At 47.3% G+C, this 23,694-nt stretch overlaps 1 protein-coding gene and 1 long non-coding RNA gene across 2 annotated transcripts; one reads left to right on the top strand and one right to left on the bottom strand.

The window, feature by feature from the left end:
• Nucleotides 1-16,491: 16,491 nt before the first annotated feature.
• Nucleotides 16,492-17,103, bottom strand: LOC139839061 (protein ALP1-like). The gene is made up of 2 exons (XM_071829107.1): nucleotides 16,969-17,103; nucleotides 16,492-16,887 (listed from the first exon to the last, which is right to left on the bottom strand). The coding sequence occupies exons 1-2, from the start codon at nucleotides 17,101-17,103 to the stop codon at nucleotides 16,492-16,494; spliced, it is 531 nt and encodes a 176-aa protein (XP_071685208.1).
• A 727-nt stretch (nucleotides 17,104-17,830) lies between these two features.
• LOC127347062 (uncharacterized) lies at nucleotides 17,831-20,219 on the top strand. The gene is made up of 2 exons (XR_011744396.1): nucleotides 17,831-18,469; nucleotides 19,735-20,219. It is a non-coding gene; the product is annotated as an uncharacterized lncRNA (long non-coding RNA).
• The last annotated feature ends 3,475 nt before the right edge of the window (nucleotides 20,220-23,694 follow it).

Here is a 23,694-nt window from a genome sequence, read left to right as displayed (position 1 = left end):
GGTGGCCCGCGCCCCCCTATAGTGTCGGCGCCCCTTCGACCTTCTGACGCCGCCTCTTCGCCTATATAAAGCCCCTGGACCTAAAACCTCGATACGGAAAAGCCACGGTACGAGAAACCTTCCAGAGCCGCCGTCATCGCGAAGCCAAGATCTGGGGACAGGAGTCTCTGTTCCGGCACGCCGCCGGGACGGGGAAGTGCCCCCGGAAGGCTTCACCATCAACACCACCGCCATCTTCATCAACGCTGTTGTCTCCCATGAGGAGGGAGTAGTTCTCCATCGAGGCTCGGGGCTGTACCGGTAGCTATGTGGTTCATCTCTCTCCTATGTACTTCAATACAATAATCTCATGAGCTGCCTTACATGATTGAGATTCATATGATGATGCTTGTAATCTAGATGTCATTATGCTAGTCAAGTGGGTTTTACTTATGTGATCTCCGGAGACTCCTTGTCCAACGTGTGTAAAGGTGACAGTGTGTGCACCATGTGGGTCTCTTAGGCTATATTTCACAGAATACTTATTCACTGTTATGAATGGCATAGTGAAGTGCTTATTTATATCTCTTTATGATTGCAATGTGTTTTGTCTCACAATTCATCTATGTGCTACTCTAGTGATGTTATTAAAGTAGTTTTATTCCTCCTGCACGGTGTAATGGTGACAGTGTGTGCATCCGTGTTAGTACTTGGCGTAGGCTATGATTGTGATCTCTTGTAGATTACGAAGTTAACTATTGCTATGATGGTATTGATGTGATCTATTCCTCCTACATAGTGTGAAGGTGACAGTGTGCATGCTATGTTAGTACTTGGTTTAGTCGTGTTGATCTTTCATGCGCTCTAAGGTTATTTAAATATGAACAGTGAATTGTGGAGCTTGTTAACTCCGGCATTGAGGGTTCGTGTAATCCTACGCAATGGTGTTCATCATCCAACAAGAGTGTAGAGTATGCATTTATCTATTCTGTTATGTGATCAATGTTGAGAGTGTCCACTAGTGAAAGTCTGATCCCTAGGCCTTGTTCCTAAATACTGCTATCGCTGCTTGTTTACTGTTTTACTGTGTTACTACTGCTGCGTTACTACTGCTTGTTTACTGTCCTGGGCAAAGCACTTTTCTGGTGCCGTTGCTACTGCTTATTCATACCACCTGTATTTCACTATCTCTTCGCCGAACTAGTGCACCTATTAGGTGTGTTGGGGACACAAGAGACTTCTTGCTTTGTGGTTGCAGGGTTGCATGAGAGGGATATCTTTGACCTCTTCCTCCCTGAGTTCGATAAACCTTGGGTGATCCACTTAAGGGAAAACTTGCTGCTGTTCTACAAACATCTGCTCTTGGAGGCCCAACACTGTCTACAGGAAAAGGAGGGGGGCGTAGACATCAAGCTATTTTCTGGCGCCGTTGCCGGGGAGGAAAGGTAAAAGGCACTCATACTCCAGTTTCAGGTAACAGTACTTTTCTGGCGCTATTGTGTGTGTGCTCGAAGCTATTTCCTTTAGATCCTGCAATTGCAACTTTTTGTTTCTTGTTTACACTAGTTAGGCATAATGGAAAACAACAAAAATATGAGAGATCTTTATGAACTTTATCTTGAATTAGGACATGATGTGTTTGAAGAGAGAATTAAAAAACCCATGGAACTTTATATGCATGTTAATGGGAATGTTATCTATTATTATATAATTAAAACACAAGACAAATAGCGGCTCAGATTTAGCACATAAAAGAGAACGGCTCAGATTTAAAATAGCCACGCGTAAAAAACTACGGCGGACATTGTATTTGTTTCAGATTAGTTAGGATTCTATAAAAGCACCCACGACTGCCATTAAAACAAGCATAACGTGTTCTCTCACACCGTTGTCCTTTTCCTTCTTTCGCGCATCGTGGCCGCCGCATATCGTGGAGTTATATCTATATCGATCGAGAGCATACCTAGATCAATCTAGCGTTCTCTCACATACGCATGTTGCCGCGACCGTCGTATTCCGATCTCTCGAGGTGCAGTTTCCTCAGGCATACTACTGCTATCCCGTCGTATTCCGATCGCCCCCAAGTTTCCTCTGCTCCTGTGCATACACGTGAAGGTTAGTTTGTTTTCAATTTCATGCATACAACTAGCATACACCATGCAGGGCAGCTATAATGGATGAATCGATCAATCCAACTAACACTTGGATTGCGGTTGCACACCCTGCCGATCAGCCCATCGCCATGTAAAAAAAAATGTGAGATTTAATTTCCTTTGAGTGCTGCATCTACTTTTATACAATATATGACATATATGGTCTACAAATTTCCTTGCTCTCTCGGATCGATCGATCAAATTTAGCCGTATATCGTGCAAACACATCCGGACAGCCCTGAAGCAAGGTAATTACACGCGAGCTTCAGTTTACTTTTGAGTGCAACCTACTTCTTTCCTTAGAATAGATCATAGAACCTATGTTGTGTATATTTCTCAGCTCGCTACAGGCAGTATAGAACAAAAGTGGTGCACATATATATCTATTGATATGCAAGATAATATGACGCTGATCGGCTGAAGTCTCGGTAAAGGCGATCATATAGACGCAAAAGAACAAAGGTTGGTAACCATACTAATTAGTTTGCCTCAAAGATCTATTTCTATCAATAACTGGTTTGTTGTTCGATCCAAGGCGTGGGATGGACTTGGTTGCCAAATAGGTTACTGTATTAAACTCAGTTGTGGCATCTGGCTTCAGCATGATGTAAGATGTACGCGGTTAGCCACGGCGCCATGTATTAAGTTATACTCGATGGAAGAAGCTAGGGCACATAATGGCCCTGATGATCAATATGAATGAAGATGCTTACATGTTCCCCATACTCCAATTCCAATGATTATGTTACAAACCACGTGACTTAGCTCGCATGCATGTATATTTTTCTGTATGATTTTATATTCGGCTGGATTAATGTTATCACCAGGATTTGACCGAGTTAGAGGTGGGCCGCGATCAAGATGGGCTTGAAGAATATACATGGGAGAATATACGTGAATCGGCCTTATATGCAAAGTTTGGGCTAGTTTGCCCTTGTATCTGTAATATAGTAGGATACGTGTCGGTTAGTTAGGGTTTGTCTCGTGCACGGTTGGGATTATTCCCACGTTAGAAAGTCTACGCACTATAAATATGTATCTAGGGTTTATGAAATAAACAACAATCACGTTCACCACAAACCAATCTAGGCGCATCGCCAACTCCCTTGTCTCGAGGGTTTCTTCCGGGTAAGCATCATGCTGCCTAGATCGCATCTTGCGATCTAGGCAGTATAAGTTTATTCGCTGTTCATGCGTTGCTCGTACTGAAGCCTTTTTGATGGCGAGCAACGTAGTTATCTTAGATTTGTTAGGGTTGGCATTGTTCATCGTATCATATGCTATCGTCGTGCAACCCTTAGACATCTAGCCGCCCTTACGCCTATCTTAGGTGTAAGGGCGGCACCCCGCTTGATCATTATTTAGTAGATCCGATCCGTTATGATTGCTCCTTGTTCTTCAAGGATTAGTTTAATATCTGCATGGTTAGACCTTACAAAGGGTTGAAGGATCCAGCGACGTGTAGGGTGTAGTTTGCTAGCCCTAGACAGGACGTTCCGGGGATCAACCTCGTGTTGGTTTTTAGGCCTTGTCTAGGATTGGCTTACGAACACCGTGCGCGGCCGCGAGGCTCAATCATGAGTAGGATGTTCCGATTATGCGGTGAAAACCCTAAATCGTAGTAGGTCGTTTTAGCTTTATTCTGATCAAGCAGGACCACCATATATTCGTGCACCTCGTGCGGATCATGGGTGGATCGGCTCAGGACAACCTGAGAGCCGATCGAGGCTCGTATTTAATGTTTACGTGTATGCCATGCAGGAAACTAAGCGAGGCATCTCCATCACCTTCCTGACCAGGTATAGGTCAGGTGGCACGCCCTTGCACCAGCATCGGACGTGCGTGCCGAAATCTTTGCGGGCCGTCGCTCGGAGGGACCAAGGCCAGCCGCAGTCCTGGGAGCCTCCCGGCTCTCCTGTGTTGCCCGTCGCTGCTCGCCGGTGGGTTTCTGACCGCAACACATTCTGGCACGCCCGGTGGGACAGTCTTCGACATCAACCACATCGCCATCTACATCTGAGATGGCGGACGGCACTCCAGTCACGTACGAGGATCTGACCGAGGAGCTCAAGAAGAAGTATGACGAGGTCAAAGCAATCCTCGAAGCCGACCTCATCGGCTCTTTTCACAGAACCCGCTCACATGGCATCAGGTGGAAAGGGTTCTCACCTGAAGGCGCGCTCGATGGAGTGGACCTGTCCGCCCCGTCAGAAGAACGCACCAGGTCCCTGCGTCAGGAGATTAACTACATGGTGGCTCACTCGCTGCACCGCCATTCTGAGAGCCTGGTGAACACTTTGGAGCGTGTCGCTCTTCGGGTGATCCAGGAAATCATGAGGCATCAGTACTCTCCGTCAGGACCAGCTCTCGGGACTTACCAAGGAGAGATGCCACTCCAGTCCCGTCCACCGCTGCCATTCGCGTTGGCAGCACCAGAAGTGCCGAATTCACCGGCATACGTCGTCTACAAGATCGGTGGTGACCCTAGCGACTACCAGTTCTTGCATGAGGCGCCTAAGGAGATCCCTCACGGTTACACGTGCACATACGTGCCAGACTGCAGTAACTGGGCGCTCACAAACCAGACTGCAACAGCAGGGACTTCTGGAAAAGCAGGAGGAACTTCAGCGACAGATCTTGAGAAGCAGACGTGGCTAGCTAAGTATGCCACTCCGACAAACCTCCAGAGCTCAGCTCCTGTAGTTGGCTCAGAGATGGAAAAGCAAGCATGGCTGGCTAAGTATGCCACTCCGGCGAATCTTCAGAGTTCGACTCCTGCAGCCAGCACCGCGGATCAAATCAGTACAATCCTGAGAGACCAGTTCGGCATGGTGCCGAAAAGGAGGACAATCGGCTATTCCAAGCCGTACCCCAACGAGTACGAGTTGATCCCGCTACCACCCAAATATCGGCTCCCTGATTTCTCCAAGTTTAATGGATCAGATGGTTCCAGCTCCATCGAGCATGTGAGCCGATATTTGGCACAGCTGGGCACGATCTCAGCAGCAGATGAACTGCGTGTGAGGTTCTTCACACAGTTCCTCACGGGATCGGCTTTCGGGTGGTACACATCGCTGCCACCGGACTCAATCCGGACGTGGAAGCAGTTGGAAGAACAGTTCCACATGCAGTATCACTCAGAGGCTTCCGAGGCCGGCATTGCCGATCTAGCACAAGTACGTCAGAAGCGTGGAGAAACTGTGGCAGAATACGTCCAGCGCTTCAGACTTGTTAGGAACCGATGTTATTCGGCTCGTGTGACTGAAAAAGAAGCAGTCGAGTTGGCAGTGGTGGGCCTTGCATCACCAATCAAGGATATGGCCTCCCAAGCAGACTACCCTTCACTGGCGCACATGGTTCAGAAACTGTCGTTATATGAACAGCGCCACCCAGACTTGTACCAGGACAAATTCAAGCGTGCGGTAGTCCTGGTTGAGGCAGATGAAGACGAAGGCTCTGCGGGAGATCAAGAGGTAGCAGTGGCTGAATGGACTCGGGGGGCAACCCCCGTGTCCTGCAAATGGGTTAAGCCACCAGGTCCGCCCAGAGGGTTTGATTTCGACGTAACTAAAACTGAGCAAATTTTTGACCTCTTACTTAAGGAGAAGCAGTTGAAGTTACCCGAAGGCCTCAAAATCCCCACGGTACAGGAGCTGAACGGAAAGCCATACTGCAAATGGCATAACTCGTTCTCCCATACCACCAACGACTGCAGGGTGTGGCGTCAGCAGATCCAAATGGCGATAGAACAAGGACGTCTAATTTTCAACCAGTACGCCATGAAAGTCGACACTCACCCCTTCCCCGCCGTTAACATGGTGGAGTGCACTTACCCTGGAGGGTGCCAGCCAGGATTCTCGTTCAACATCAACATGGTAGGACCTGGACACCACTCTGGTAAGGACGGAGACGAGGGCAGCTGCTCTCGTAGCAAGGACACAGAGGAAGCCGTTCCATGCGATCGGCTCCGTCACGATGGCAAGCGCTACATCACCGAGGGAGAAGTGAGGAACGTGAGATATCAGCGACCTCTCTCTGATCACCTCCTCAACAAGTATGTGAGTCAATATGACCAACGCCGACGACCCAACGACGATGATGAAAGGGATCGTCTGGTTAGGGACGCCAGGAGACGTCGTCGGCATGATCGCGACGAGGAGAGATATGAGCGCCACGCCAAGGAAAGGTTAAGGGAGCAAGACGACGAGGATAGGCACTGGGACTGTCCCTTCTTCAGACACTGCTGGGATTCAGGAATGAGCCGATTGCCTACAATCGGCAACTGCCCAGAATGTAAACAGAAGAGGAAGGATGCAGCTAACGTGTCCGTGTTCAAACGTCTAGGGCCTCTCCCGCCTCGGAACAAGCATGCTGAGTCCCCTCGGGTGGAAGATCTCGAGGATTTGGAAGACGATGATGAGGAAGAAGAAGACAGGTACCACCGGCCAAGGTGGTGCCCTGATGGACTCAGCCGTTCCCAAAAGCGTAGGGTTCAGCGACTGCGTGGTTTGGAGGAAGCCGAAAGGCTATACCTGCACACATTGAGGAAGGCGCGGCCTGATCTGGCCGCTAAAATTCAACGAACCCTGGATGAAGAGGGTCGACCACAAAAAATGGAGTGGCGCCCCAAGCAAAGGAAAGCCGATGATGAAACATCGGCTGACACGAATATGGTGTTCATCCTTCCGACGGAGTTTAGTGCTCCAGGATTAGACGAAGCACCTGTGGCACAACTTGACTGCGGCCCACGGCCGGTTATCTTTGAGAAGCCACGAGAAAGAAGCTACAGACATCTGAAGGCCCTGTACTTGCGAGGTTACATCGATGGGAGGCCTGTCAACAAGATGCTGGTGGACACCGGAGCGGCAGTCAACATTATGCCATACTCCATGCTACGTCGGTTGGGACGCTCTAGCTTGGATCTGATCAAGACCAACGTGACATTGAGCGATTTCAACGGCCAAGCGTCTGACGCACAAGGTGTTCTGAACGTGGATCTGACCGTAGGAAGGAAAACCATCCCTACGACGTTCTTTATTGTCGATAGCAAGAGCACCTATGTTGTCCTGCTCGGAAGAGATTGGATCCACGCCAACTGTTGCATTCCATCCACGATGCACCAATGTGTAATACAGTGGGATGGAGATGAGGTAGAGGTCGTCCAGGCAGATGACTCAGCCGAGATTTCAACGGCTGGCATGAACGCTTGGGAAACAGCAGGCCAAGAGCCACTCTCAGGCATCAATTTGGACGATTGCGAGCGCATCGACGTGACAACGGATGGGGTTAGGCTGGTCTTATCCACCGGCCTGACCGTGTAGCAAGAGCAAACCTATGGACAAACGTGGCGAGGCCGATCATCGGCCCCTAGGATCTATGGAGGAACATTGCAAAACCTTCATTGAGCGATTCGATCAACATGGAGGCCGATTCCAGCAATCGGCCAAAATTATCTTCACCACACATTCTGCCTGTGTTCAACGTCGATCTGATGGGCAGTGGTTTTACGTCGGCTGATGAGAGCCAACATTAGTCCTAATGAAGCCGACGTTCAAATACAGTGCCTTGGCTAACTACAGAGCCGATATCTGCAGTCACCTGACAGATTCGGCTCGGGGGGCACCTAATCAGATGAACATGTGCGATACATGTGCAGTGAAATATTGGGGGCCGATAGAAAATCGGCCAATAAAAAAATATTCTCATGGTATACAGCCGATGCACGGACATCGACTTTAGAGCTAAGAAACAAAGCCGATGTACAGCCATCGACTCTAGTACAATTACACAAGATCTACCAGCTGCGCCAGTTCAGCAGTACCGTCAGAAGCGTCAGTTTTGGCATAACAAGGCAACCCTTTGCTCATTAAGCCGTTGGTACTTCATCTACAATATCGGCTTTCAAAGGAAGAAAGGTGATCGGCTCTGGTGCATCTAACGTCGGCCTGGCTAAGTTGGCCACTTTCTCAGCTACGCTCATAGGAATGACTAGGACCTCTGCATGGTGGCTGTCTCAATTGCCTGAGTTCAAGGCCCTTTGTCTGATCTGTGCATCCTCACCGATGTTCTCGCCTTGATTGAGGCTCGGGGGGCAGCTGGCCTGGTAGATGCTCTGTTTTAGAAGCCGATTGGGGCGCCATCGGCTGATCCTGCGTCGCAACCTTCTTCAAAAAAAATGGTGAATTCTTGCAGAAGAGGATCACTGGACCTGGTGGGAGGAATTTAAGGGCTCTCTTGAAGACTCCACATTATCCACCAGATCTCAAAGTCATCAGTTGAAGGATTGAAGGATGGATTGTAAAGGACCGATGCGTTGCTATCGGCTCATTAAGCATTGGCTAAGGGGACAAATCGGCAAAATCAGTATGAGGGGAAATCGGCTAAATTAGCTCAAGGGAAATCGGCAAAATCAAATTGGGGGAAGTTCTTCATTGATAAGCAGGATTTCTTACATAAAGAGCCGATTGCTCTCAAAAGGGAGTACTAGGGGATACATTGCCCCATCTACCACTACTGATCCTATGCTAAGGGTCCTATCTATGGGCCGTCGCTGCCCTCGTCGTCGCCGTCATCGCCGCTGTCGGCGCTACTCCCGGCGGGCTCGTCGTCGCTGCTCCAGCGGCCGCCGGCCGGGCCTTCGTTGTCCTCGTCCTCCTCGTCAGCGTCGTCGTCGTCGCTGTCGAAGTCGCTGAGGTTCCCCGGCCAGGGGCAGAAGCGCTTGGCCGGCGGTTCGTCGGAGGAGGTGTCATCCTCCTCCCCCTCCTTCTCCTCCTCCTCCTCCTCGGGGGAGGTGAAGTCGTCGCAGGAGAAGCGATCGTCATTGCTCTCCTCCTCCGTTTCCCCGTCGGCGAGGAAGCGGAGGTCACTTTCCCCGTCGGTCCAGGACTTGTCGTCCTCAGACTAGACGGAGAAGTCGTGACTAGACTCCTCCCCGGCTTCGATGGCGCGGCGAATGTTGGCCGCGTGGGCCTCTTCCGGGTTCCACTCCGGCGTCGGCTTGCGGGAAGAGGAGGACTGGGTGGAAAGATCCGATGGAGCAGAGGAGGAAGAAGACATGGCGGCACAGGAGGGCTTTTGGAGTGCTAATGCGAAGGGGATGTGGAAGCAAACTGTTTGGAGCGGTTAAATAAAAGGGGATATAGTGGAAATTCAATGCCACAGCAGTTTCCGAGGAAGTGGTGCCTAACAAAAAAAAAACTGCCAGGTCACGCGGAGAAGTTGAGAAGGCAAGGCATCATGATGATGGATACTGCGACGGTTCTGCCACGACATGACCCGACGAAGAAAAAGCAGAGTGATTTTGGAATTATCAATTCCAAAACCAGGGGGGCATGTGTTATCACCAGGATTTGACCGAGTTAGAGGTGGGCCGCGATCAAGATGGGCTTGAAGAATATACATGGGAGAATATACGTGAATCGGCCTTATATGCAAAGTTTGGGCTAGTTTGCCCTTGTATCTGTAATATAGTAGGATACGTGTCGGTTAGTTAGGGTTTGTCTCGTGCACGGTTGGGATTATTCCCACGTTAGAAAGTCTACGCACTATAAATATGTATCTAGGGTTTATGAAATAAACAACAATCACGTTCACCACAACCCAATCTAGGCGCATCGCCAACTCCCTTGTCTCGAGGGTTTCTTCCGGGTAAGCATCATGCTGCCTAGATCGCATCTTGCGATCTAGGCAGTATAAGTTTATTCGCTGTTCATGCGTTGCTCGTACTGAAGCCTTTTTGATGGCGAGCAACGTAGTTATCTTAGATGTGTTAGGGTTAGCATTGTTCATCGTATCATATGCTATCGTCGTGCAACCCTTAGACATCTAGCCGCCCTTACGCCTATCTTAGGTGTAAGGGCGGCACCCCGCTTGATCATTATTTAGTAGATCCGATCCGTTATGATTGCTACTTGTTCTTCAAGGATTAGTTTAATATCTGCATGGTTAGGCCTTACAAAGGGTTGAAGGATCCAGCGACGTGTAGGGTGTAATTTGCTAGCCCTAGACTGGACGTTCCGGGGATCAACCTCGTGTTGGTTTTTAGGCCTTGTCTAGGATTGGCTTACGAACACCGTGCGCGGCCGCGAGGCTCAATCACGAGTAGGATGTTCCGATTATGCGGTGAAAACCCTAAATCGTAGTAGGTCGTTTTAGCTTTATTCTGATCAAGCAGGACCACCATATATTCGTGCACCTCGTGCGAATCATGGGTGGATCGGCTCTTTGAGCCGATTCACAGGACAACCTGAGAGCCGATCGAGGCTCGTATTTAATGTTTACGTGTATGCCATGCAGGAAACTAAGCGAGGCATCTCCATCACCTTCCTGACCAGGTATAGGTCAGGTGGCACGCCCTTGCACCAGCATCGGACGTGCGTGCCGAAATCTTTGCGGGCCGTCGCTCGGAGGGACCAGGGCCAGCCGCAGTCCTGGGAGCCTCCCGGCTCTCCTGTGTTGCCCGTCGCTGCTCGCCGGTGGGTTTCTGACCGCAACAATTAATGATCCTAAATTTTCCTTTTTATAAAAATAGCTATTGATTTAGATGAAGCTCTTTGTTTATTTAAACCTGTTAATATATAGTTGCACGCAAGAATCACAAGTTTGTGATCATCTTTTGGGTGAAATAAAGGAAGTGATTATGTCACCAGTGGGTTGTATCTATAGCCTATACGGGACAAAATTGTATGCTCTTGCAATGCATATAATTCAAAAAAATGAAAAAAGTTTGATACATATTGTAGAAATAAAATAATATAATTTTTAACAATATTTATACTTCTGGAAAACATGAGGCACATAATTTCTTTTCAGTCAATAATATTTTTGTAAACCCCCCTCCCCCATATACTGCAAGTAAATTATAATGTATTACCATCTTTTATTTTTAATCAAAAAAACTTACATAAAATAGGGGTAAAAGTTACACACTACAAATGTTTCGTGTCAAATTCTATGAGCAATAGGACATATGAAATCTAGCCGCACAAATGTGCGGGTTACCCGGCTAGTTACTATGAATGCTTTGAACACTATTGTTTCTAATGCTATGGAAAATTCTAAGCTTGGGGAAGCTGGTTTTGATGAGCATGATCTTTTTAGTCCCCCGGGCAATGAGGAGGAAATTTACTTTGATGATACTTTGCCTCCTATTTATGATGATTATAATGATAGTAGTCTTTTGTTACCACCTGTTATGGAGGATGAATTTGATTATGAATACAATATGCCTCCTTTATTTGATGATGAGAATAATAATGATAGCTACTTTGTTGAATTTGCACCCACTACAACTAATAAAATTGATTATGCTTATGTGGAGAGTAATAATTTTATGCATGAGACTCATGATAAGAATGTTTCATTTGATAGTTATATTGTTGAGTTTGCTCATGTTGCTACTGAAAGTTATTATGAGAGAGGAAAATATGGTTGTAGAAATTTTCATGTTACTAAAATACCTCTCTATGTGCTGAAATTTTTGAAGCTACACTTGTTTTATCTTCCTATGCTTGTTACTTTGCTCTTCATGAACTTGTTTATTTACAAGATTCCTATGCATAGGAAGCATGTTAGACTTAAATGTGTTTTGAATTTGCCTCTTGATGCTCTCTTTTGCTTCAAATACTATTTCTTGCGAGTGCATCATTAAAACTGCTGAGCCCATCTTAATGGCTATAAAGAAAAGAACTTCTTGGGAGATAACCCATGTGTTATTTTGCTACAGTACCTTGTTTTATTTTTGTGTCTTGGAAGTTGTTTACTACTGTAGCAACCTCTCCTTATCTTAGTTTTGTGTTTTGTTGTGTCAAGTAAAGTCGTTGATAGTAAGGTTCATACTAGATTTGGATTACTGCGCAGAAACAGATTTCTTTGCTGTCACGAATCTGGGCAAAATTCTCTGTAGGCAACTCAGAAAATTATGCCAATTTACGTGAGTGATCCTCAGATATGTACGCAACTTTCATTCAATTTGAGCATTTTTCATTTGAGCAAGTCTGGTGCCTCAATAAAATTCGTCTTTACGGACTGTTCTGTTTTGACAGATTCTGCCTTTTATTTCGCATTGCTTCTTTTGCTATGTGGGATGGATTTCTTTGTTCCATTAACTTCCAGTAGCTTTGAGCAATGTCCAGAAGTGTTAAGAATGATTGTGTCACCTCTGAACATGTGAGTTTTTGATTATGCACTAACCCTCTAATGAGTTTGTTTCGAGTTTGGTGTGGAGGAAGTTTTCAAGGGTCAAGAGAGGAGGATGATATATTATGATCAAGGAGAGTGAAAGCTCTAAGCTTGGGGATGCCCCGGTGGTTCACCCCTGCATATATCAAGAAGACTCAAGCGTCTAAGCTTGGGGATGCCCAAGGCATCCCCTTCTTCATCGACAACTTATCAGGTTTCTTCTCTTGAAACTATATTTTTATTCGGTCACATCTTATGTACTTTACTTGGAGCGTCTGTTTGTTTTTGTTTACGTTTGAATAAGTTCATCCTTGTGTGGGAGAGAGACACGCTCCGCTGTTGCATATGAACACATGTGTTCTTAGCTTTACTTTTAATGTTCATGGCGAAGGTTGAAAGTACTGCTTCGTTCATTGTTATATGGTTGGAAACGGAAAATGCTACATGTAGTAATTGGTAAAATGTCTTGGATAATGTGATACTTGGCAATTGTTGTGCTCATGTTTAAGCTCTTGCATCATATACTTTGCACCCATTAATGAAGAAATACATAGAGCTTGCTAAAATTTGGTTTGCATAATTGGTCTCTCTAAGATCTAGATAATTTCTAGTAAAGAGTTTGAACAACAAGGAAGACGGTGTAGAGTCTTATAATATTTACAATATGTCTTTTATGTGAGTTTTGCTGCACCGGTTCATCCTTGTGTTTGTTTCAAATAACCTTGCTGGCCTAAACCTTGTATCGAGAGGGAATACTTCTCATGCATCCAAAATCCTTGAGCCAACCACTATGCCATTTGTGTCCACCATACCTACCTACTACATGGTATTTCTCCGCCATTCCAAAGTAAATTGCTTGAGTGCTACCTTTAAATTTCCATCATTCGCCTTTGCAATATATAGCTCATGGGACAAAATAGCCTTAAAAACTATTGTGGTATTGAATATGTACTTATGCACTTTATCTCTTATTAAGTTGCTTGTTGTGCGGTAACCATGTTTTCTGGGGACGCCATCAACTTTTTACCTTTGTTGAATATCATGTGAGTTGCTATGCATGTTCGTCTTGTCTGAAGTAAGGGCGGTTTTCACAATCAAATGGTTTGAGTATGCATACTGTTAGAGAAGAACATTGGGCCGCTAACTAAAGCCATGAATCATGGTGGAAGTTTCAGTTTGGACATAAAACCTCAATCTCTTATGAGAATATTATCTGTTGTTGAATGCTTAAGCATTAAAAGAGGAGTCCATTATCTGTTGTCTATGTTGTCCCGGTATGGGTGTCTAAGTTGAAGAATGATCAAAAGCGAGAAATCCAATGCGAACTTTCTCCTTAGACCCTTGTACAGGCGGCATAGAGGTACCCCTTTGTGACACTTGGTTGAAACATATGTTATGCAATGATGATCAGTGTTAACCCAAGCTAATTAGGACAAGGTGTGAGCACTATTAGTACACTATGCATGAGGCTTGCAACTTGTAAGATATAATTTACATGATACATATGCTTTATTACTACCGTTGATAAAATTGTTTCATGTTTTCAAAACCAAAGCTCTAGCACAAATATAGCAATCGATGCTTTCCTCTTTGAAGGACCATTCTTTTACTTTTATGTTGAGTCAGTTCACCTATTTCTCTCCATCTCAAGAAGCAAACACTTGTGTGAACTGTGCATTGATTCCTACATACTTGCATATTGCACTTATTATATTACTCTATGTTGACAATATCCATGAGATATATATGTTACAAGTTGAAAGCAACCGCTGAAACTTAATCTTCCATTGTGTTGCTTCAATACCTTTACTTTGAATTATTGCTTTATGAGTTAACTCTTATGCAAGACTTATTGATGCTTGTCTTGAAGTACTATTCATGAAAAGTCATTGCTTTATGATTCAGTTGTTTACTCATGTCATTACCATTGTTTTGATCACTGCATTCATTACATATGCTTACAATAGTATGATCAAGGTTATGATGGCATGTCACTCCAGAAATTATCTTTGTTATCGTTTTACCTGCTCGGGACGAGCAGAACTAAGCTTGGGGATGCTGATACGTCTCCGACGTATCGATAATTTCTTATGTTCCATGCCACATTATTGATGATATCTACATGTTTTATGCATACTTTATGTCATTATTATGCATTTTCCGGAACTAACCTATTGACGAGATGCCGAAGGGCCAGTTGTTGTTTTCTGCTATTTTTGGTTTCAGAAATCCTAGTAAAGAAATATTCTCGGAATCGGACGAAATCAACGCCGAAGATCTTAGAATCCCCGGAAGCATCCAGAACACACGAGAGAGGCCAGAGGGGGGCCACAGGCCCACCAAACCATAGGCCGGCGCGGCCTAGGGGTGGCCCGCGCCCCCCTATAGTGTCGGCGCCCCTTCGACCTTCTGACGCCGCCTCTTCGCCTATATAAAGCCCCTGGACCTAAAACCTCGATACGGAAAAGCCACGGTACGAGAAACCGTCCAGAGCCGTCGCCATCGCGAAGCCAAGATCTGGGGGACAGGAGTCTCTGTTCCGGCACGCCGCCGGGACGGGGAAGTGCCCCCGGAAGGCTTCTCCATCAACACCACCGCCATCTTCATCAACGCTGCTGTCTCCCATGAGGAGGGAGTAGTTCTCCATCGAGGCTCAGGGCTGTACCGGTAGCTATGTGGTTCATCTCTCTCCTATGTACTTCAATACAATAATCTCATGAGCTGCCTTACATGATTGAGATTCATATGATGATGCTTGTAATCTAGATGTCATTATGCTAGTCAAGTGGGTTTTACTTATGTGATCTCCGGAGACTCCTTGTCCCACGTGTGTAAAGGTGACAGTGTGTGCACCGTGTGGGTCTCTTAGGCTATATTTCACAGAATACTTATTCACTGTTATGAATGGCATAGTGAAGTGCTTATTTATATCCCTTTATGATTGCAATGTGTTTTGTATCACAATTTATCTATGTGCTACTCTAGTGATGTTATTAAAGTAGTTTTATTCCTCCTGCACGGTGTAATGGTGACAGTGTGTGCATCCGTGTTAGTACTTGGCGTAGGCTATGATTGTGATCTCTTGTAGATTATGAAGTTAACTATTGCTATGATGGTATTGATGTGATCTATTCCTCCTACATAGTGTGAAGGTGACAGTGTGCATGCTATGTTAGTACTTGGTTTAGTCGTGTTGATCTTTCATGCACTCTAAGGTTATTTAAATATGAACATTAAATTGTGGAGCTTGTTAACTCCGGCATTGAGGGTTCATGTAATCCTACGCAATGGTGTTCATCATCCAACAAGAGTGTAGAGTATGCATTTATCTATTCTGTTATGTGATCAATGTTGAGAGTGTCCACTAGTGAAAGTATGATCCCTAGGCCTTGTTCCTAAATACTGCTATCACTGCTTGTTTACTGTTTTACTGCGTTACTACTGCTGCGTTACTACTGCTTGTTTACTGTCCTGGGCAAAGCACTTTTCTGGTGCCGTTGCCACTGCTCATATATATTCATACCACCTGTATTTCACTATCTCTTCGCCGAACTAGTGCACCTATTAGGTGTGTTGGGGACACAAGAGACTTCTTGCTTTGTGGTTGCAGGGTTGCATGAGAGGGATATCTTTGACCTCTTCCTCCCTGAGTTCGATAAACCTTGGGTGATCCACTTAAGGGAAAACTTGCTGCTGTTCTACAAACCTCTGCTCTTGGAGGCCCAACACTGTCTACAGGAAAAGGAGGGGGGCGTAGACATCAGTGATCAATGTTGAGAGTGTCCACTAGTTAAAGTATGATCCCTAGGCCTTGTTCCTAAATACTGCTATCGCTGCTTGTTTACTATTCTGCTGCTTGTTTACTTCCTGCAATATTACTACCATCAACTGCACGCCGGCAAGCACTTTTCTGGCGCCGTTACTACTGCTCATATTCATTCATACCACTTGTATTTCACTATCTCTTCGCCGAACTAGTGCACCTATTAGGTGTGTTGGGGACACAAGAGACTTCTTGCTTTGTGGTTGCAGGGTTGCATGAGAGGGATATCTTTGACCTCTTCCTCCCTGAGTTCGATAAATCTTGGGTGATCCACTTAAGGGAAACTTGCTGCTGTTCTACAAACCTCTGCTCTTGGAGGCCCAACACTGTCTACAAGAATAGAAGCACCCGTAGACATCACCTCTCAATGGTGACTCTAAGGCTTGAGTGTCTAAGATTGAACAACTCTCTCGCATTCAGAAGTTGGTGCTTCGCAGAGAACTCGTTGAGGTGGTACCTTGTTTTCCTGAATGGATGTAGAATTCCAGGCCGGCATGCATGTCCAGCATCTCCAAGGTAGAACTTACCCTCAGCGATTTGCAACCCATCAGGCCTTGACAAGCTGTCGGCCAGGATGCTCGCATCATGAGCTGAACCCTCCCACCCAGCAAGCACGTAGGTGAACCTCATATCGAAATCTACAGCTGCTAGCACGTTTTGGCTGGTGTAGTGATTCCTCCCGCGGAATGCTGCAGACATTGATCTCGGTACCTTTGCAGTGACATGAGTACCATCAATAGCCCCAATGCAATCCTGTAAAAGAATTAGCACACCGTTATGTTTCTGACAGTATGACACATCTGATAGGTAGAAGGAACATGATTTTGTACTCACCCTGAAATAGGGGAACCACCTGTAGCTGTTCTTGATCTTGGTTGATGTGTTCATTGATGCTGGCTTGATCATTTCACCTCTGAGCTCCCCAATTGCGTACAACACCTGCTGGAAGTACCGAGAGATAGTCTCCATGGATCGCCTGAATGTGTTATGGATGACTGTGAACCTCTGGTTATGACCGACGACATGAAGAAACATTGTGACATGTTATTCGACAGTTGTGCGGATGCTATCAGTCAACAGTCCTCTACCACTGAACGTTTTCACAAGTGCATAGAAATGAGCTCTTCTCATCCGTAGCATCTGGATAGCCTCTACGTCGTTGCAGTTGTAGATGTTGGCAATCATCTCCTGATCTCGTTGTAACATAGGTTCGTAAGTCACACGAGGATAAGCAGCATGCCTAACTGCTCTCTCACTACTAGGAAAAGGCCTAGCCGTAAGAATGGTATCAGTGGCGCACACCTATTTTGGTGCGCCACTGCTAGTTAGCAGTGGCGCACCAAAAAGTGGTGTTCCACTGATAGAAAAATAGCAGTGGCGCACTGCTTTTGGAGTGCGCCACCACTAAAGGCCGGCCAGATCCCACCCCTCACCCAGACATGCTATGAGAGCTAGCAATGGCGCACCACTTAGAGGTGCGCCAGTGTGCTGCAAATAGCTATGGCGCATTAGATGATGTGCGTCACCGCGCCGCACGCTTCCGTCACCACGTGCCGACACGCTCGCCCACCACGCACACGCGCCTCGCCCACCAGGCCACGATGCGCCCGGACACAACTCCCAACCGATCGCACCCAACTCACCCAGCTCCCCCACCAGTTTCTTCCTCTCCCCAAATGCAGAAATAAACCACCAATCCTTCCAAACCCTAACCAGATCGAACCCCGCCGTCGCGGTGGCCGTGCTCGCCGCCGGCGCGCACGTGCATCCCTGGCCGGCACTCCGCGTCACGCACGTCGCCGCCAGGACGCACGCACGAGGAGATGCCGCCGCCAGGACGCACGCACGCCTACTTCCTCGCGCCGGTGGCCGCCAGATCCGCCGCCGCCGACAGGAGCACCTTCAGCGTGCCGGTGGAGGACGGACGACGGCGCGGTTGCTTTGGCACCTGATCTTCACCACGCCGGCCTCCTCGCCTTCTTCCCCTACGACCTCGTCGAGGACGCGCGCCGCGCCGCCACGGTCCGCGCCAACAACGGCCGGGTCTACTTCGTCTAGGAGATCCTGCGCTTGCTCCACTACGCCGACGCGCACGTCGGCCTGCCCGTGCGGGACGCGGTCGTCGCACACGCTCAAGGCCGGCGTCGAGGTATGTGGGTGGATCTCGCGGGGCTCCGTCAACCTGGCCTGCCGGTGTCCGGTGCTTCTGCCAAGTCACGGATGCTGCCGACGCCAAGCTCCTCGAGCCAGTGGCTGCAAGATCCGCACCAACGCCTGGCCTCTATCCCGATCTTCTCCTACACAATGCCAGGCGACGCCCGCGCAGCAACCTGGGGTGAGACTTATCGCTCCCTCCTCCTGATATGTGCCACAATTGCTTCTATATTACCATCAAGGACATATCAAGATTAATATCTTGGATAGAATGGAACCCTGCCTGCGTATTTTATTTGTATACCGTATACAATCTCTCGGTTTCATAGCTCACCTGGTCATTAACTATAAGTTAATTACTTATCAAGGTACTATCTTTTTTTAATCTAAGCTAGGATTTGATATTGCAAATGAAGTGAGATCACATAGGCAAGGACCTTCTGTAGTTTAATAATGCTTGAAAAAGTTTGGTCACATTCATAGCCTCCTACATCTGATTGCTGCTATAATGGGAAGTGCTTGGCTCTTTTAAATCTTTGTTGGCGAAGTGTCTAGCTGTGTTTCTTAGCAACACACCTGATCAAGTACCCTTTCTTTGAGGTTTTCTCCTTCTTAATTAATCCAACATACATATATTCTGATCCTATTTGAAGATGACTACAAACTGAAATTAATTGATTATCCTGAATCAATATAAGTTATCAGGACCAAGTTACATCTCCGCCTCACCATCGAAATACCTATATCTGCAAACTATTATTCCCATGCATTCCACTCTCTATCACCTTAATACTAATAACCTAAGTAAGTTATTTTTAGATACATACAATGCACAAATATAAACTATGTTGGCAAAAAAAGGAATGCATGGGATGCACCTAATTAGTACTCTTTCTCAACAGTTAACTCTAACTCACTGTGCCCTAAGTTGTAGCTAGCAGTAGCATTTTCTGTGTTGTTGCAATAACATTTATTTATCCAAAATCTCGTTTGTTAGCAGCTAGTACTACTCATGCGTGTTTTATTTCTTGGTGAACTGCTTTTTTTTACTTATTCAATAATTAGCAACATTATCTCTCCATTTCTTGCTCTGAATGATTTTGCAAACAAGCATCGAGTTAAGGAATCATGACAATTTCTCTGCTAAACAAATGCAGTATTTGATCTAGAAGTTAATGATAGCTCTTGAACAGAACCACCTGTATTAGTCATCTGAAGAAATCCGTAGAGATCACAGTTTCTGTCATTAAATTCGAACAGTATTGACATTCTAAACTTTTGCCACTTGCTTTGTAATCAGTTGTGGATGGCACAATAAAGGCATAAGAATGCTTTTCTTTTGCATACCCAAGTCAATAATCGAGAACAACTACCAGCTATATACATGGTCTGTTAAGAACCAGTTTATACATAGCTACCTCAATGAATGTGTCACTGATCATACAGGCTTGAAGACTTGATCATGCAGTGGAGCTGGTTGCCGTGGCCCGGCGCGTGGTCGCGCCGGCTCCGACGATGAGAAGATCGGCGGCCGACGAGCTCGTGCATAGGCGCCCGGCGACCTCGTGCAAGGGCGCAGCGGAGCGAGGCGGACCGGAGCGAGGCGGACTCGTGCAAGGGCGCAGGAGAGCGAGGCGGACTCGTGCAAGGGCGCAGCGGAGTGAGGTGGACCGCGGCCAGATCCCTAGCGAAACCGCGGATCGCAGCCGGATCGAGCGCACGATGTGAATACAATTACAGCCGTGAACTATTTTTTTTGTAAACATTGTAATATATTATAAATATTTCTCTTGTAATATAATAGTAGCAGGCAGTAGGCCTGATTTTTTTTGTTTTACCAAATTAATAGCAGTGGCGCACCATCCACACAATGCGCTATTGTTAATGAATATATAGTGGCGCACTCGATGGACACAATGCGCCATTGCTAAGGAATATATAGTGGCGCACTGGATAGACTTTCTAATGGCGCACGTGCATGAGATAGCAATGGCGCACTAGAAAGCTAGTAGTGGCGCACATCTGTTGCGCCATTGCTAACCAACTTAGTAGTGGCGCACCATGTGGTGCGTCACTGCTAAGACTTAGCAGTGGCGTGATATCAGTGGCGCACCACCAGTGCGCCACTGATAGCTAAAAGTGGTGCGCCACTAATAAGGCTTTTCCTAGTAGTGTCTTGTGCACCATCAGGATCCAGGCTTGTACGCAAATGATGAGTGCTGCGGCGTGATGCACAAGCTGGAGCTGGTCGGTCTACTCAAACAAGATCTATGCATTACAAACGGTCTTATCGAACCCAACCAGTTCTACGAACATGAATCTAACACTACAGTAGAGCAGAGGAGTTTCCCCTTACCTCCGTCATGGCGGACGATGGACACGGCCGAAAGCCGCCGCAGGCTCCGCCACGGCTGGAGAAGAGGACCCTGGTCCGGCGCCGGAGACCGAAGGGAGATGCGCGCTGCCAGATCTGGGTCGCCGCCGCCGTCGGTGCGAAAATTGGGGGAAGGGAAAATTTGGGAGGGGGCTAATGGAGAGGGTAACCGAAGAGGGAGGTTACCCCTACCTTTGTCGCGCAACGCTGGTGGGATTTCGGCTTCTCCCGCCATGCCGAGGCAGAGCTCCAGCGCGAACGACGTTGTCGATTTTCTTCTCGCCAGGGCCTGGCCCTGGAGAAACTGTCAAACCGGACGTTTCTCCGGGGCCTGTTCCAGGGGTGCTTTAAAATACGTGCTATTCAAAAATGCGAGTGTGTCCAGGGAACCAAACGGCCCGAAATTTGCTGGGCCAATGCAAACCAAGGAACGTCCAGGCAACCAAACGCGCCCGTAGTTTGTGTGTCGACACGGCGAATTCCACGCGGGCGCCGGTGATGATGATGATCTGGACTGGAGTCTGGACAGGAACGAGCATGCGTCGTGCTTGATTTGACGTGCGTGCTGGAGCTGATGCGAGGAGTCGGGTTTTTTTTTTTTTTGACATGAGAGTCGGCTTAATTAGCAGTGCTCATGTACTTCAGTCTTTTCAATCGGGCGATGGAATGTAAGTGGCTGCACGTGTGTTTGTTCATTTCAGATCGAAGCGTAGCCTCCAGCGATAGTTCTGTGGTTGGGATTGCTCGTAGCAATAGAGTAGTTACACACAAAAAAATCTTCCATATTTAGGGTTAGATTAACAGGTTAATATTGTTTTCAGTAAATTACTGATTCTGGGGCTTGGTATCACATATCGCACTGATTCCCATTTAAACGCATTTTGACAGCTTTGCTGATTAGTAGGGCCAATCAGTCAGGGCTGACATGGTAACTCAAATGGTTCCTACAACGAGGTGGAAATACGGTTTGAGGATATGTCAGGGCTTAAGATAAACTACCACAAATCTGAGGTGGTGGTCATGGGGACTACCGCGGCTAGGAAACATCAAGTGGCTGACAGGCTCAACTGCAAACTCGGTTCCTTCCCTTTCATTTACTTGGGGCTGCCTATTTCCGATAGGAAACTCACTATGGAGCAATGGTTGTTCTTAGTTCGTAAGTTGGCAGGCCGTGTCGAGCCTTGGTGGGGCAAGTTCATGTCGTCAGGGGGACGATTGATCCTTTCCAACTCCTGTCTAGCCAGCCTGCCCCAATTTGCGATGGGGTTGTTCCTCCTGCAAGACGGTATTCATGCAAAGTTCGATTCTCATCGGGCCAGGTTCTACTGGGAGGGCACGGGTCCTAAGAGGCGTTACCACCTGGTCAACTGGCCGGCAGTCTGTAGGCCGAAGGAGTGTGGAGGGCTGGGGCTCCTTAACTCCAAAAAGATGAATTGGGCCCTGATGCTTAAGTGGATTTGGAAGCTTTTCCAACCGGAAAACCCTATATGGGCTCAGATCATCAGAGCGAAATAGGCCTCCACCAACAATATCTTCGAGGGAACGGGACAAGGGGGTTCCCAATTCTGGCGTAGCCTACACAAGATCAAGCATCTTTTCAAGCTCGGAGCCAGGTACAGTATCCGCGACGGGAGGCGGACTATGTTCTGGATGGACAAGTGGACTGGCGAGGTTGCTCTTAAAGATAGATTCCCCAACCTGTTCAACATTGCCAACTTACAGATGAGCACGGTGGCTCAGGTGTGTGGGGCTAGGGGTTCTCTGACTTTCCGTAGATCCCTCGACCCCCAAGGGGTATTGGACTGGCAGCAGCTGAGAGGCATCATAGAGCAAACCAACCTTTCCCAGGGACAAGATGGGGTGTCTTGGTCTCTGGAACCTTCTGGGTGTTTCTCGGTACGGTCTATGTACCTGAAGCTGGCCCAAGGGCCCTCCATCGCTCATTTTCGAGATGTGTGGTCGGCTCGTATCCCGCTCAAAAACAAGATCTTCTCGTGGCAGCTAGTTCTCGACAAGCTTCCCACAGCCATCAACATTGCGACCAGGCAGGGGCCTGGCAATGGCTGTTGCAAGCTTTGTGGTAGACCGGAAGATGCGTCGCATATTTTTTTCACGTGTTCTACGGCGGTGTTTGCCTGGAGTGTTACCCGCCAGCTGTTGGGATGCAACTGGTGTCCCGCTAATTTTGCCCAGCTTTTCGCTATCATCTCTAGTCTGTCGGGTATATTTAGACGATGTGTGTGGTTGCTTTTCATTGCTCAATCTTGGGCCCTTTGGCTTTTTAGAAACAAGATGACCATTGAGTCAAATTTCATGAAACACCCAACTAACATTATTTTTAAAACTATGCTGTTTCTTCAGTTGTGGATGTCGATGGCAAGATCTCTGGATCGACCTTGGATCGAGCACGCGGTGGCCGAACTAAAGCTTCTTAACGACGCAACCAGTCCAAGAAGGCTTGATCAAGACGCCTGATCTCCCCTCCAGTAGCCTTGTGTGTTTAGCCGCCTTCGTGGCGTTCGTTGTTGTTTTAAACTTGGCCGAAGCTGTAGTGCCGCAGCATGTAGCAGTTAATCCTTGTTGAACCTGAGGGCTTTATTAATTTAAAGTCGGGCAGTCCATGCCTTTTATCGAAAAAAACGGTGGAAATACGGGGCCCACTTGACTGTTGGTCTTCTTTTTCGTTGGGCGGATACAACAAATGCACATGACGGGGACAATGTCGACAGCGCAACCCCTCTGTATTCACCGTTGGCCTGTAGAGTGATTGTTGGGTACCTTTGAGATCCGGCCATTGGCGAACTCACTGGGGACGATTTTCACCGGGGTGGGAGCAGGAGGCCTCCATGGTTCAATTGATCGCCATACAAAACCCGATGGTTGTCCACCCACCGCTAGGCAAACTCATGTGTGTCGCCTCCTCGTCGAGGTGGGTCTTGTCGGGGTCGAGCCGCTGCTGCCACTCCACATGCATAATTTTAGGGCGGCGAGATGGGGGACTTCTTCATGTCCCTGGCCGATGAATCGGTGAT

The sequence above is a fragment of the Lolium perenne genome, chromosome 4, assembly GCF_019359855.2.
Source record: "Lolium perenne isolate Kyuss_39 chromosome 4, Kyuss_2.0, whole genome shotgun sequence".
In the NCBI taxonomy this organism is placed as follows: domain Eukaryota; kingdom Viridiplantae; phylum Streptophyta; class Magnoliopsida; order Poales; family Poaceae; genus Lolium; species Lolium perenne.
Note: the sequence above shows the minus strand (reverse complement) of the source record. Positions and strands in the feature narration are given on the sequence as shown.

Excerpts from the sequence above, each read along its gene's own strand:
- LOC139839061 (XM_071829107.1), bottom strand. The coding sequence starts at position 17,103 with ATGGAGACTATCTCTCGGTACTTCCAGCAGGTGTTGTACGCAATTGGG. Across the intron at positions 16,888-16,968 it reads GGTGGTTCCCCTATTTCAGG|GATTGCATTGGGGCTATTGA; the intron begins GTGAGTACAAAA and ends ATTCTTTTACAG.